Below are 15,568 nucleotides of genomic sequence, written 5' to 3' on the forward strand. Positions count from 1 at the left end.
AGTTTTTCATGAACTTTTCCATGTTGTCAGAGAGAAAGAAACCAAAAAAAAGAAGATAAATTAAAGTTTTAGGTTTTAAAATCCAGGTTGTTATGTGGTTCAGAGTCGCTGTTGTGCAACTGTTTGACACTTTTGCAGAGGGAGATCAGGCTGAAACTGGACCATTTAGGAGCAGTGCTGAGGGGAACTCTCCACTCTGTTAAATGGGTCAGCGCTCTCAGGGCTGTGTGTGTGTTTCAGTGTGTGTGTCAGGGTGTGTGTGTGTGTGTGTGTGCAGGAGAAAGTTAAGACAACTCACATATTCTGTTCAGAGAGCAGGAGAGACAGGGAAGCCATTGAGTGAAAGACAAATAGAGGCTGACTGACAGAGTCGCTTAGTCTGTCCAAGTCTGACTGACCTGTGTGTGTGCGTGTGTATGTGTGTGTGTGCGTGTATATGTGTGTGTGTGTTACAAGACTCAGGAGCTATGGAGCCAGGGCTTGACACTCTCAGCTGTCACCCTTAACCTTTGACCCCTCACCAGGAGGTGTCCGGGCCATCAGGGGTCAACACCTCTCATGTCAGAGTGTGTGTGAGTGTATGTGTGTGTGTGTGTGTGTGTGTGTGTGTGTGTGCGGCGGGGGGTTTATATAGCTTCCATGAGGAGCAATGTGAAGTCACAGTGGTCAGGTGACTCACAGTAGGTAGAGGTCAGAGGTCGGGGCAGTGATTATTAGTGAGTTTCTCTCAACAGGAACTCGTCGTTTATCTCCGTCTCTTTTGGGAGATGATTGTTGGAGTCACTGTTTTTTTTTGTTTTCTCTGTTTCTGTTTATTTTGTTATGAATATGTTTTTATCTCGTAAAAGCTTTCAGTGATTTGGTAACTTGTGTATAAAAACTCGAACCCCCTAAAGAGCTATTAATATAGTTTTAATGGATCCATCAGCTCTGCCAACAATTACTTGGCGGCGACTCACTCATTACTGCATCAGCACCGAGCTCTTTATCCAAACAACATCATCAACACTGGCTCAGGTGTGATCAGAGAGGAAGCAAAGTAATGGTACGCTGCTGCTGCTGCTGCTGCTGCTGCTGCTGCTGCTGCTGCTGCTGCGTCTCTATGGGCCGACCTCGCTCCAGCTGAGCAGCTCCAATCGTTTTACTCTCTACAATCACAGTGAAGCTTCTTGAAAAAGTATCACACTGTTAAATCAATGAGTCTGTGAGGAGTTCAAGTCCAATCAGGAATATTTTCCACATCACTTTGCTCAGAGTGACTCTCACATTCAGTTTCTCACCTAAACTACAATCATATAATAATAATAATTTCATTTTATTGAGCACTTATCAAGTAAAAGTATCACAATCAACAATGAAAACAGTTTCATCAGATACATGATGGAGAAAAAGAAACATGAATAAAATGTACATAAGCACTCACACGCTGTCCTTTATGATGATAAAGCAGAGCAGCCACCTGCAGTGAAATATCATCAGGTTGTAGTGTTTTCAGTTGTCCATCATGTTACATTCTGTAGTTCTGTGGATAAAACAAAGTCTCAAAGCAAAAGACAAATGATTTTTATTGTCATGTTTGAGTTCAGGCACAGTTATCCTTTTTTTAAACTCCCCTTTAATGACTTTCAAGCACCTGTTGCCATGGAAATTGCATTTATTTTCAACCCTACAGTAGATGAGGTAAATGCATCAGCTGGATGCCTGAAATAGTAATAACAATAATAAACATTTAACTGATTTCACAGCTTTTATATTGGAGGCGACTCGTTCTATTGTTCTGCCCTGTCCTGCCTTTCCCATCAGGCCTGGAGGCACTGAACGGCTCCCTGGCCTTCAGCCACTTACATCACCTCCGCCACACACACACACACACACACACAGACACACACACACATGCATGCAGTACGTACCCACACTGCTGCACTTCATCCAGAGGAATAACCTCATCGCTCACAGCTGAGGGTATTAGAGGGTTCAAGCTGGAGTTCAGGTCCTCTTCCGCTCCGCCAGTGAAATCTATACTGGAGGGTGGAAGGTGACTGTACCCCAAAGTATAAAAACATATGATTGGCTGACAGCCGTGAGCTCACGCTCTTACTCACCCTCAGCCACTGTGGCACCACAAAGTGACACACACACATAGACACACACGCACACACACATATACTGGATATATAGACGCAAATCCAAAAACCACCCGACAGAAACACCTACAGATGTTTAATCCACTCAATGTACACACACTTTAACAGCCTCTCAGTCCATTTTTCTTGCATCCTACAGTACCAGACACACACATACACACTCACATATGTTTGTATTAATATACTTGTCAGGATATTTCTATATTTATTTAACTCCAGTTCAAATCTCCACCTGCAACTCGAGCCCTAATTTGCAGTAAGCTTTTGGAAAGTGGAGAAAACGTGTCCTCTAAGCTTCGGGTGATCTCTGCTTTCTTGAGGACAGTTGGCCCACACAATGACAAATACATGAACACACACACTCACTCACTCACTCACTCGCACATCATGCAAAAGACATTTCCTGGTTTTAATAATGAGCTCTGCAAAGGATATCATGGTTGATAGCTGCTGGCCACTTCTGCTTTACTGGCTGAGAGAAGGAAAAAAAAGGGGGGGAAGAGTTTCAGTATTCTGACCTCATCCGCTGTACATGTGTATGTATTTCCTCTGGTTATATGGAGAGAGCATTGTGTGTCAGAGAGCGATGACATTATAGTTTTGCCTGTGGAAGTGATCTGGAGCTCAGGGTTGAGTCAAGTGGAAACAGTAAAGAGACAGAAGGTGAAACGGACAGAAAGCAGTCAATCTGTGTGTGCCATTCATTCACTCATGTATCTGCACTACACATCACCTGTTCGTCTTAATGTGTTAAAGCTCCAGTATTAAGATATTAACAGTGGATCAAATGACGTTTATCATGTGAAAGGCATCACCACCCAACTCTGCAGCTTCCCTCAAGTTTCCACAGCTTTTTAGCCCTTCCTTTGAACTCCTTGTTTTGGTTTTCTGATGCACATTTAACAACCAACATCCATAACCAACCAACCGTAAGATAAAACTTAGAAATGGCAGCAGTTACAACCATAAATAATAATAAAAACCTTAGAATAATAGAACAAGGGCATCCAAAACAATAAAACCAAGTCATAAGATGTGTTATAAATATCTACACAGTTACATTAGATTAACTTAAGGATCTGTGTATGAAGAGCTGCTTCAGTTCATTCATTGTTTCTTTCCCTAGAAATGTGAAAAAAAAAAAAAAAAAAATTAGTTAAAGGGATAGTTCACCCTAGAATGATATTTCGCTCATTATCTACTCACCCTCATGTGGACTAAGGGCTGGAAGAAGTTTGAGAGTCCTCCGTCCCTTCTCTGAGTTACAGGGGGTCTCAGCGTAGCAGTGCATGTCCATATAACGGTTGTAAAGGGACACCAGAGCTCTTCGTAAAAAAACACACACAAAAAAACATCCAAATACCTGAAGCCCCAAATTGCGTAATTGTCCCGAAAAAAATTAAATAAGTCTATATTTTAAGCTTGTTTGTAGCGGAAGCTTCTCGAAGCTCCTCTTCCTGGTCCGTCCAAATCTTGCGTGATTCGCAGTAACCGCACTGATGCCGGCGCAAATCACGCGAGATTTGGACGGACCAGGAAGAGGAGCTTCGAGAAGCTTCCGCTACAAACAAGCTTAAAATATAGACTTATTTAATTTTTTTCGGGACAATTACGCAATTTGGGGCTTCAGCACAAGACGGACATTACATACGAGCAGCATGGAGGTATTTGGATGTTTTTTTGTGTGTGTTTTTTTACGAAGAGCTCTGGTGTCCCTTTACAACCGTTATATGGACATGCACTGCTACACCAAGACCCCCTGTAACTCAGAGAAGGGACGGAGGACTCTGAAACTTCTTCCAGCCCTTAGTCCACATGAGGGTGAGTAGATAATGAGCGAAATATCATTCTAGGGTGAACTATCCCTTTAAAGTGCAGTTGGAGTGTGATTTAGAAACATCATCCACATCTTTATCCTCATTTGACTGCACTTCTGCTGCAGCGATGAACAAAAGCCGCCACTGTGGATTTAGGAGATGGTACAGACTGGTATGCAAAATGACATCTTCTTTAATCTGCATGTTAACAGACACACTCTCTATCTGTCTCTCTCTCTCTCACACACACACACACACACACACACACACACACACACACACACACACACACACACACTGAGCTGTCAGTTGCTGCTCGTCTGGACGGCCTTTGTCTGGGAGAAGGAGGTCAAAGCACTGATGATACAATCATTGTAAAGCAGAAACACGAACACACCAACAAATCCAATGGGTGACACACCAGTAGATCAGAACACACACACACACACACACACACACACACACACTCTCTGACTTTCTTTTCCACAGATTTCCATAAATGCACGCGCACATATTAGTATCAGTTCAGTAAATCAAATGAACTGAGAGCTTCCGCATTCATTCACAAATGATATTTGGCCTGTTGATCCCAGGTTGGACAGATTTGCTTATATAAAAAAAGAAACCATTATACAGATGATTTAGAAACACACACTATACACTACACACACACACACATACATACACACACACAGGGCCACTGGCAGGGATATTAATAAAGCTGAACAGATGGACAGAGTTACATAAGTGTGTGTCATGGCTGCGCCCCGAGAGAGTCCGTCTGCTCGGTCGGGGTCGAGCGTTTGACAGCTGAGGTGACATCACGCTGTTGCACGGGGACAGACATGTTGTGATGTGGAGAGATTAAAGATGTCAAATATAGAGAGGTTTTGATTTTCCTCTCTGTACCAAATCAGGACGTTATGATCCGAAACCAGAGCATTAAAAAAATAATAATAATACAACTTATGTAATGTATTTTTGTTATATGGAACTGGCTCGAGTTAAACACTTGAAAAACAAATGCGGAGAATGAAAGACAGGGAACATAAAATAATCGTAACTGGAAAAAGAACATGAATTTGTAAACAAGGAAACAAAGAATAAACAGTAACCTCCATGTTTTTGTTTAGTTTTTACATGAAACTTCATATTATATTAAAAGTGAGAGAAAAAGAAACAAATGCAGAGGAGCATCTGTTATTATCTAGTCATCGTAACTGGAAAAAGAAGGGGGTAAGAAGAAGGAATAAACAATAACCCCCATGTTTTTGTTTCGTTTTTAAATGAAACCTAATTTCATATTGAAAGTGAGAGGAAAAGAAACTCTGTAGGATTACTGATTACTGATGGAGGAGAAAGTTACAGCTGTTTGTCCAGCTGTTGTCCTCAGGCTGTGTGACACTCACACCTGTTGAAAGACTTCACTTATTTTCTGAATCCCAATCGTCAGTGAATCAAATTAACTTTCATAGTCTATATCAATAACAGTGTCATATTAAAGTTGTAGCTTGTGTTTAGTGCTGATGATGAGACACATCAAACCTTTATCAACACGTCTTACATCTTCCCCGGTGGCGGGAGCGGCCGTGCTGCTTTAATATTCACTCTGGGCCGTCGGGACATTAGTATGCCGCCGTGTCGTGAGCTCCTTTGTACCTCGGCCCCTTATTGTGTTTCCGAAAAGAAAAAGAAAAAAAGTCAACAGTTCGCCGCGCAGAGCCGTGCCGCAACAAAGGTTGGTCGTGTATGCGCGGGCGGGCCGAGCACTCAATTTATCAACATCACATGACGCACAATGGAGCCATTAACTGCTCATCCATCAGATTCAAAGGACGGACGGCTCAGCTGTCAGTCCCACATTCAGGAGGGAGGGATGTGCGGTGAATACGGAAGATGTTGTCTTTTTTGGGGGGCAGCGAGATGTGAAAGGGGCTTTTACAGGAAGGTTTGTACATATGTATAAGTGTGTGTGTGGCTTTATGTGTGTGTGTGTGTGTGTGTGTGTGGGTGGGGGCTCTTCTGACAGGACCATTTCCCGGTCCTGCGGTGACAATGAGAACAGACGAGGATGTGTGTGGTAGATAATCTCAATGGGAATTGGACTGAAGCCCCAGTGCAACTTAATCATTCAGCACCAAGAAAATCCTTCAAAGCTGGGCGACTCCCATCATGTCAGGGACAGAGAGAAGACGACTCATTTTTAACTTTATTTAAAGGGATATTTCAACATTTTGGCAAATTGGCCCATTGCCATAACCCCTATAGTCATAGCAGTAGGTTCGTTACCTTTAATTGTCGGTGCAAGCTGTTTTTAGAACGGCGTAGCAGAGCCGTGAGCTGCTCAGAGCTACGCTACGGAGGCTAATGGGATTTCTTGGTTTCCCTCATCAAACTCATCAAATACACAATCCAACAACTCCAAAACGCTCTGGTGGACAAGTTGTGAGCTGCACATTCACCACGCTATGAGATAATAACACAACGTTACCACACAGAGTTGTTTTAGAGGGAAATACAGAGACTGCTTGCTGGAAAAACTGCCCCTGACAGGAACGCGCATCAGCGGTTTTGCATGAATTTACCAAAACAACTCCTAGAAACCAAGAAATCCCATAAGCCTCCGTAGCGTAGCTCTGAGCAGCTCACAGCTCTGCTCCGCCGTTCTAAAAACAGCTTGCACCGACAATTAAAGGTAACGAACCTACTGCTATGACTATAGGGATTATGGCAATGGGCCAATTTGCCAAAATGTTAAACTATCCCTTTAACCGGACGACATGGAGCTGCAAGGAGTTGACACCAAAGATGAAGGTTTATGTGTTGCAGCGTCTTGCTTGATTTAGAGAAGGAGGAGGAGGAGTGGTGGTGGTCGTGCACGAGTTATGTAAACGCTTTCCAATCGGGGTGAAATGATTTCACAGAGTCACACATGGAAAAGATTTCCAGGAACAATAGCTGATTGTTTTTCAACTGTCAGTGCTGTAACTGTGAAAGCAATATGTTGACGTGTGTTTGATACAGTAAGTAAAAGAAAAACAAAAAGAAACTGAAAGAAAAGCACGATTTTCTTTGTTTTAATTTTCTTTTTCTTTTACTCTTCGTTCCCCCACAGAGCCCTCAATGCTTAATTGGCTACATTCATGGCCTTTAATTGAATTCACTCAGTCGCCTTTGGATTTTATTTTTGGATGGCGCACAAAGAGAGACGAGAAAAGGGAAGCACTCCAGCGAAGTCGTCTGTTCTTCGTTAATTAATTACGTAACCGATCGCTTACGCAACGTAGCTGGAAGGATTCTGGTGTATGAGAGAATTAAAGCTTCTCTGTCCTCCCTGTAAGAGTTGGACTACTTCATCTTGGCGCTTTGTTGAAGGGGCTTACCAACAAAAATAAGTGTGTGTGTGTATGTGTGTGTGTGTGTGGTACTCTAAAAGATGTGCATTTGTAAGAAGAAGTGGAAACTATGTCAAGAAGTGGGTGTGTGCAATGCGTGAGAGTGTGTGTGCATGTTTGTGTACATGAAAGAGACACAGAGGCCGAGACAGAGATAGAAAATGTGCATAAGTGTGTTTGTGTGTGTGTGTGTGTGTGTGTAAGGGCAGATATAGGTCTGTTATCTAGTGATGGAGGGTAAACAGGAAAGGATGGAGCCCTCAAATGATTTCCTCTTCCTCCCCAAAAAATCCCCCCTCTGTTTACATCTGACCATCAGTGCCACATATTCATATTGACAGTAGGGATCCAAAATAGAAATCTTGTAATTAAAACAAAAGTGTTTCTGTCAGATGAGCAGTTACAAAGTGATTTATTGAAGGAAGAAAAGGCTGGAGGTTTCTGGATGAACGATTCGCTGCAAAACGAGATGGCAGGCAGTCGCTCTTTACCTCATACTTAGCAGTACGAGTCCCATTGAAGCTGGCAGCGGCTTCTCTCAGGCCTGTTCTCGCTGCTCGAGTTTATAGAGCCATCGTTGTGCGGCTCCAAATAATGTCAAACAGATTTCTCCCACCAGCTTATGCAATATAATACATGATCTGTAGCCAAACGAGTGCGCTGCGGTGTCCAAAGGTCTAATATTTATTTTACTGACAGTGCCCCGATTATGTGATCGGTTTGCAACTGAGAGTAAATCGGTAAAGAAAATGTAGTAAACAATGAGGTAAATATTCCACTGTTGGGCTTTAATGAGGCTCTACAAGCTGTTTTGGACACTGCTCCGTTTCACAGCAGCGTCCAAGTTTGGTTCACAACAACATGTGTGTTTCAGTTCCATGTTTGAAGCGATATTGTTATTTCTTTGGAAAATCCTCCAGAGCTAATGCAGTAGATTAAAGTAGAGCATATATAATATCATCACATCATAGTTTGTGTTTCTGTGTGTGGCTCTGTTGTGTTTAGCTGTGTATCTTGTTCCAGGTTCTTCAGGTTTAGCTGATGAGCCACGACTTGTTTGATTCAGAGATATCGCTCCTTTTTTTTGTATTTTACTCCTGAAGCTTTGTGGTTTTCATCAAACATGTATTAGACGAATAGAGTTGATACCAGATAAATACAACATCGCCAAATCTTGGAGATCTGTTTCAAGACAAAAATATTACAAGTTTGGTTTGTTCAAATTTTCTCACACTTGAAAAACTCACATGTATATGTGAAAATATTAAGTTGTTGATAAGATAATGAGAAGTTTTCTATCCTTTCTAGAAGAGGAGAAAGTCATAGAAGCCTTATGGCCTGATAGTGGTCATGTGACATTATGACCTCATTGTTGTGCACTGTCATAGCAATACATTGGAACAAGCCTCGCTGAGAATCTACTCCTGTTTGTTGTTTGTTTTTAATGTAATTCCTGAAATATTTGGAAAAGTCAATAAACACGTTTATTTAACTCGTTCTTGTTGGGAGGCGGCTCAGGGGTCCGAGGAGCCGCGCTGTGCCAGGTTGAATCTTTTAATAGGGCTTGAAAAGAACGATTCCTCCCAAAATATTTAGTTTTACAACATTTATGGGGCTCAGTGTTCTGCTCAGCGGTAGTTTCACTGTAGTTTGTTGAGGGAGGTGAAGTTATTTTCAGCCCGACCACAGACAATGACGGGGCTCAGAAGCTGTTGTTCAGAGGCAAATATCTAAAACTCAGCCAAACCACGAATTTCTCCTTTGGGGATCGATGCTGTTTTTGATCCCGTGTCTCTCTGCTCTTGTTCCCCAGGGAAAGCTGCCTGACGCCGGTCAGCCCGGAGTCGTGTCCCCTGGTCCAGGCCTTCCTGGCCGAGTGTCCGGGCCGCCTGTTCCTGGGTCATGCCCAAGCCCAGCTAAAGACCGGCCTGCAGACGCAGGAGAGACACCTCTTCCTCTTCACGGATACGCTGCTCGTTGCCAAAGCCAAGTAAGTTCCCCTCTGTGTTTTGTGAAATGACAGAGAGAATAAATGAGTGAATGTTTATGTGGCTGCATGACTGGGATGGAAAATGAAACCAGGAGACATAAACAGGAAAAAATAGAGTGAAACCAAAAGCAACATTTCATCTGCTCTTATTTGTTCCTCTAACTCTGATAGCAAACAATAATCTGTGGACGATGGAGCTGCGTCTTTTCCCCCCCGAGCTCCTTCTCCAACGGCCCGACTTCTTTCACTTCTCTCTCCCTCATTTTGCCCCAGTATGTAATTATTTCCCAGCCAATTAAATCCATATGAAGCCTGGCTCAGATCAAAGACACACTGGCCTGGCTTGGGCCTACAGTATGAGGCTCCCCACCCACAAACTGCACCACACACACGCACACACACACACTCAAAAATAGAAACTTAAAGAGCACGGTGATGTTTTTGAAGTCCACAAACACACACACACACACACATACATAGACATGTAAAGACAGAAACAGACTTCTGCTCTGTGTTTTTATGTGTTTTTATGTATTTACTGTACATACACTCCCCCCCCCAGTACAGGCACAGCAGGACCTCTGTGGTCCGTCCTGCCAGTCATGTGCCCGTGGGCGGGGCTGACCCCTCCAGCACTGAAAGTATACGCTATAATTGGCTTTATTACATTGTGGCTGAACTGAGGGGTGAGTTAGAGGAATGTGAGTCGGCATGTGTGCGTTTAAAAGAGAGAGAGAGAGAAAGAGAGGGAGAGAATAGGTTAATTTGTGTGTGTGTGTGTGTGTGTGTGTGTGTGTGTGTGTGTGTGTGTGTGTGTGTGTGTGTGTGTGTGTGTGTGTGTGTGCGTGTGCATGTGTGATACAGCCGTGTAATAGCAGGGAGAGAACGTGTGTCTTCCACATGTGCGCACTTGGAGCTCTCTCCTCTGTAATCACAGATGTAGTGGTGCAGAAATTCACTTGCGCCTGTGTTTAAGATCTGAAAATAACCCAATCTTTTAATATTTCTCTTCTATATTTAGTGTTTTAAAAAGATTCCCATATGTCAGAGGTTTATGAAAATGTGTTATTTAAAAAAAAAACTACAAACTAAAGGGGATCCAAGTAGGTTCCCTGTGGAACTCCTTGACAAAAGACCTTCACTTTTTTTTAGTTCCTCTTACATATTTAATTCTTCTTTTATATTTCATGAAACCATTTTTTGAATCATATCTGTTCTGCATTGTACAGAGCAGACGGAAAATAATAACAAACAATAATTTTGATAGCTGATTTTGACAAAAATGTTTGCTCATTCCAGCTCCTCAAGTGTGATCTATTTTTTGTAATCGTTATGTTTAAGACTGTTAAAATCAGTCATTTGGAGATTAAATTAACATGATTGAAATGATTTTATTTTAATATGAATACATAGAAATCATAACGTCAGTAAAATACTGTTTTATTGTTCTCAGGTCTCCTACTCATTTTAAAGTGAAGGCCCAAGTCCGAGTGTGTGAGATGTGGACGGCCAACTGTATGGACGTGGTCTGTGAAGGCAGCACGAACCCAGAGAGGAGCTTTGTCATGGGCTGGCCCACCAGCAACTGTGTGGCCACCTTCAGGTACACACACACACACACACACACACACACACACACACACACACGAGCATGAGCAAATCGTTCACATTGAAGAAGAGGGATGGCTGGAAAATGAGCCATCGTTTTATTTTTTCTAGATTATCTTAATTTAATCAAACAAGAGCAAAAATGTAATTTAATTTCCTCTTACATAACTTGAGTCCGTGTATCTGCATGTATTGCATGACAGTTATTCATCTCAAGCACGCTCAATATGTTTCTAAAATGTCTGTCTGAGTCATTGACTGTACTTGTGAAAGAGTACACTTTGTTCTGAGGCTCAGATGTACATCACAGAGAGGAACTAAAAACTAAAAACACGCAACCACAAAATCCATAAAACCTTAAGAAGCCACAGCACCCACCCCACAGTATACGATGCACAACAGGCACAAACATGCAACACACGTGCAAACACATTTCTATACGTTGAGCTGCATAGTTTGCACCTGCGAAATTACAATCTCCATCAGGAAGAATCCAGTCATAGCTTGAGGTGAAGTCTGCGTTTTTTTAACCCAGCACCAGTTACATAACAGAGCAAAACACACCGCTGCCTTTAACACGATTTCCTCTGATTATGTGTTGTCGCTCTGTTTACTCCTCTCTTCAGCTCTGAGGAGCACAAGGACAAATGGTTGGCGCTCATCAAAAGGTAAATGCCCTCTTCATGCTTTGTTTGCAATTTGATTTGTTGGGTTGTTTTTTTTTTTTTTTTGTCTTGTTAAGCTCAAAGTTTATCTTGCAAATCAAATTCCCCTCACAGGACATAAAAGATTAGATTTGACTGGATTAGAAGTTATTAAAATAGAAGCCAGCTCAAAGTGAATTAGGGAAGTCACATTGCAAATTAATAGGAATCAAGTGGCCTGACAGAAGTGATAGGATCTGATCCACCACGATGAGCACAGTTTTTTACAGCGGATACTGTTATATAACATTTTAATAATTATGACATGACAGGACTGGATTGCACAAATGACTCTAACTTATATTCAAATGATCTTTTTAACTTAACGCCTCCTTCCTTTGTTTTTCCTCCACACTCAGTCGGATAACTGAGGGAAAGGAGAGGGACGACCCCAAGACGATTCCACTGAAGATATTTGCCAAGGATATTGGAAACTGTGCATATGTAAGCTTCTTCTCTTCCCTCTGCTGTTTTGCTTCCATCAGCACAGAGATGAATATTGTTTGATGGCCTGGTTTGTCTTTAAGTCGGTAATTAATGACATCAGCGGCAGTGCTATCATTTATTAACACACGGACGGCTCGGCTACATACTTCTATAATGCCTCTGAAATGTTTCCACCAGGCCAAGACGCTCGCGGTCAGCAACACCGACACCACCACTGATGTCATCCACATGGCTCTGCTGCAGTTCGGCATATCGGTAAGTAACCAAAGACCACTGCGGATGCTCAGCTTAATACCCACTGACTGTACTTTGAAGTGATGTTAGAAACTTTTTCAGACGATTCAGTGATGTGAAAAGAGGCCTCAACTGTAGCTGCTCAGTCTGAACTATAGAAATAAGGTCTGTTAAACATCTGCAGCTGATGGTGGAGACTATTAATACGAGACTGTCTGGACAGGATTTGAAGCATGTATACAAAATCATGCCATCAGTTGATTCAAAAAAAATCATGTGTCCATATTTAATCGCAATTAACTGAAAATTGATCTCATTTTATAATGCATCAACCAAAAACAGCGACAAATACTATAAACAAAACATTGTCCAGAAATCTTCAGAGGCTTCACTGCATTTGGCATTATTAATATGCTCAAATAGTAAAAGGAAAAAGGAATGAATGCATGAATCCATTATTTTCTTGTTAACATTGACAGTCTTAATGCTAGGGTTAAGGAGCTTTTTGTGCTAAAGAGTTATATTCATGAAGGTAAAAGCTGAGTTTGATGTATATGTTTAATCCGAATCTCTTTTTCCTTCCTGCCTAGGGTTGTGTCAAAGACCACCGCTTGTGGGTGAGCTCCAGTAAGGACGACCCTCCCTACCCTCTCATTGGTGAGACTTCCTGTCACTGACATTACTGTGTAAAAACCTCGTGTTGAAACACATGCAAAAAAGTTCAAATTCAAACAAAGAAAACTTTTTATAAAATAATTGATCTCTTTGGTGCCTTGGAATTTGAACATTTAGAATAACACATGTATGTTCATTAACCACAAAAACAAACATCCTGTCCCATCCCTCCCACTGTGAATATTTTGGAAGATCAGGCAGTTCTAATACAGAGAATAATCATAGTGGGGGGTCACGGCTGAACAAACACTGGTGGTACACCATAAACCCAACATCTGGGAGCGTTTGAGAGCAGTTAGTTTTGTGACACAGCAGTATTTCTGTGTCATTTTGTTACCATAATCTTTTGTTCTGCAGTTCACACTGGATTCCAAACATCCCAACTCCAGATTAGTGATTCATCATTGCACAACACTAGTTCTGCCCTAATTTGGATCAGATTTTTTTTTTTTTTAACTTTGGCTCCATGTGACATGCACAGACTGCGCATACCAGACCCTTCCCCTCTAACCTCTGGACCCTGACCTCTCATTTCATTCAGGCCACGAGTTTCCCTTTAGCATCAAGATGAGCCACATTCGGGATGGCGGGAGCAGTGGAGGAGGAGGAGGCCTGGGAGTGGGGAGGGATTCGACGAGCCCCACCGACTGTCCAGGGGTGCTGCTGCTGGACCAGTGTCTCCCCCCAGACACCCAGTGCCAGTTCATCCTCAAACCCAACAAGGTTTCCCAAGGACAGGCCCCACTCATAGGTGAGACGAAGAAGATGAGTCATGAGACATTTTCCAGAACAGAAGAAACTATATTTCAAAATCAAGGGGCAGTTTTCGTGCGTGTGGGCGACTTCAAATAGTTGCGTGAGCACTTTGAACTTCAAAAACCAAGAAATTCTGCAGCCTGTTCATATTTGCCATCAGCGGACCATCTCTGGTGTTTGTTGGCACAGCGAAGCCAAGATGCGATTATTATTATTTTATTTTTTTTGCGTCTAATGTGGAAAGAGTCTTAGTCTGCCATAAATGTCCAAAGTCGGTCTCCATATTTTGGGTTGTAACCTGCACTAAGCTTATAACCGAAAAATATGTTTTTTCCTCGATATGACATTTAAGGGTTTCCAAGAAGGTGGTTGGTCAGTGTCACGAAGCCGTCCATAAATCTCGCTCTGTGAAACCACAAGAAGAAGTATGAGGATACAGAAAGTTTTAATGCAGAACAGAAAGTACTTTGCTGGACTTACATAAACCATTCAACTTTGTTTGTGCTGTTTTTTTTTACGTTCTTTAAGGCGCGTGCTCATACAGTCATGTTGATACCCCTGAGGATGAATCGATAGTCGGAACGAGAAGAAAAGGGAGTCATGGAGAATTGTGGGAAAGGAGATTTTAGCGGACGAGGGGTTACAGCAGGGGTTAGGACAGACGCAGTGGCAGAATAAGAAAAACATCAGACAGACAAAGGGGAAGAAACCCCAGAAGGGAAGGATGAGTGTGAGAATAGGAAGATGGAAAGTGAAAAGAGGTGACACAGCTATTGAGTAAGTCTGAGGGTCAACGGAGGTGAAGGAAAAAGAAACAACAGATAGTAGAAAGAGGAATTTACAGAGAGGGGGCAGACCGAGCAGGGCACCTCAGAAGTGAGAGGGGCAGAAAAAGGAGGAGGACGAGAATTGAAAACAAGAGGACGGAAGACAGGAGCGGCGGAGTGCGGAGGACGCGCGTTTGCGGATGCGGAGAACGGGATGGAAAAAAGGAGGAGATGAGTTTTAGAGGAAAACAAGTTGAGAAGAAAAAGTGTGTTTTCCAGTCAAGGAGGCTCCAGTTTGCCAACCACAAGCTTCGCCTCAGATTCCTTTGCTCAAGCATAACAGCGTCTTACATAATCACTCCATACCAGCCGGACCGCCATAGAGGCTTAATCGCCCACACCCAAACCCGAGAGCTAACGAACGCGTGTTTAATGAGGGGTGGCCGTGGCAGAGACCCCCGTTTGTTCACAAATACTCCGGATATTGTTCAATACTTGGGGCTATCAACACATTTCAGACGCTTCAATACCCAGACCTCACATGCCGGTAAATTACATCAAATATTTAAAGCTTAAGACGGTGTGTACTCAACGGTGGCAAGAGCTCAAGTCTGTTTAATAAAACTGGCTTGTTCTTGCCTGGTAGGGGCCAAAAGCCTCCCACTTCTCATGTCCTCCAGAGTGTGATCACCACCTTCTTCAAGGGCATCCACAAAAACACACAGCCAGATGTTTTGGTGTTTGATTATCTGGAGCTGGAAAACCTGTCAAAGTTTGTACTAAGAACGGGAAGAGGATTTTTACTTGTTTTCGTTACGTAAAAATATCAAGAAGTAACAAGTAAAGTAAAACAACATTTTCTGTCTTCAGGACATTTCGCAATCAGTTCCATCACAAATCCTTTGAGCATTAAAGGGACTACGAGTAGTTTTGGAAAGCGGAAGTGTTTTCACACTACATTTCCCATGAGCCTCCGCAATCACGGTGAAATTCTTGGACCGGTGCAAGACGGATGAAAGCGAAAACATTTG

The 15,568-nt window shown here is 42.5% G+C and overlaps 1 protein-coding gene across 2 annotated transcripts in view; it reads left to right on the forward strand.

The window, feature by feature from the left end:
- LOC146965367 (rho GTPase-activating protein 20-like) overlaps window positions 1-15,568 on the forward strand; it is a 68,368-nt gene that overhangs the window by 35,379 nt on the left and 17,421 nt on the right. For both annotated transcript variants that reach the window (XM_085764793.1, XM_085764794.1), the window contains exons 3-9: window positions 9,170-9,346; window positions 10,800-10,949; window positions 11,581-11,622; window positions 12,018-12,102; window positions 12,283-12,360; window positions 12,930-12,996; window positions 13,556-13,765. In XM_085764793.1, the coding sequence (XP_085620919.1) occupies window positions 9,170-9,346; window positions 10,800-10,949; window positions 11,581-11,622; window positions 12,018-12,102; window positions 12,283-12,360; window positions 12,930-12,996; window positions 13,556-13,765 (809 nt within the window). The remainder of the gene's footprint in view (window positions 1-9,169; window positions 9,347-10,799; window positions 10,950-11,580; window positions 11,623-12,017; window positions 12,103-12,282; window positions 12,361-12,929; window positions 12,997-13,555; window positions 13,766-15,568) is intronic.

This window comes from Trachurus japonicus, chromosome 21, assembly GCF_045865225.1.
Source record: "Trachurus japonicus isolate A0001 chromosome 21, Traja_1.0".
NCBI lineage: Eukaryota > Metazoa > Chordata > Actinopteri > Carangiformes > Carangidae > Trachurus > Trachurus japonicus.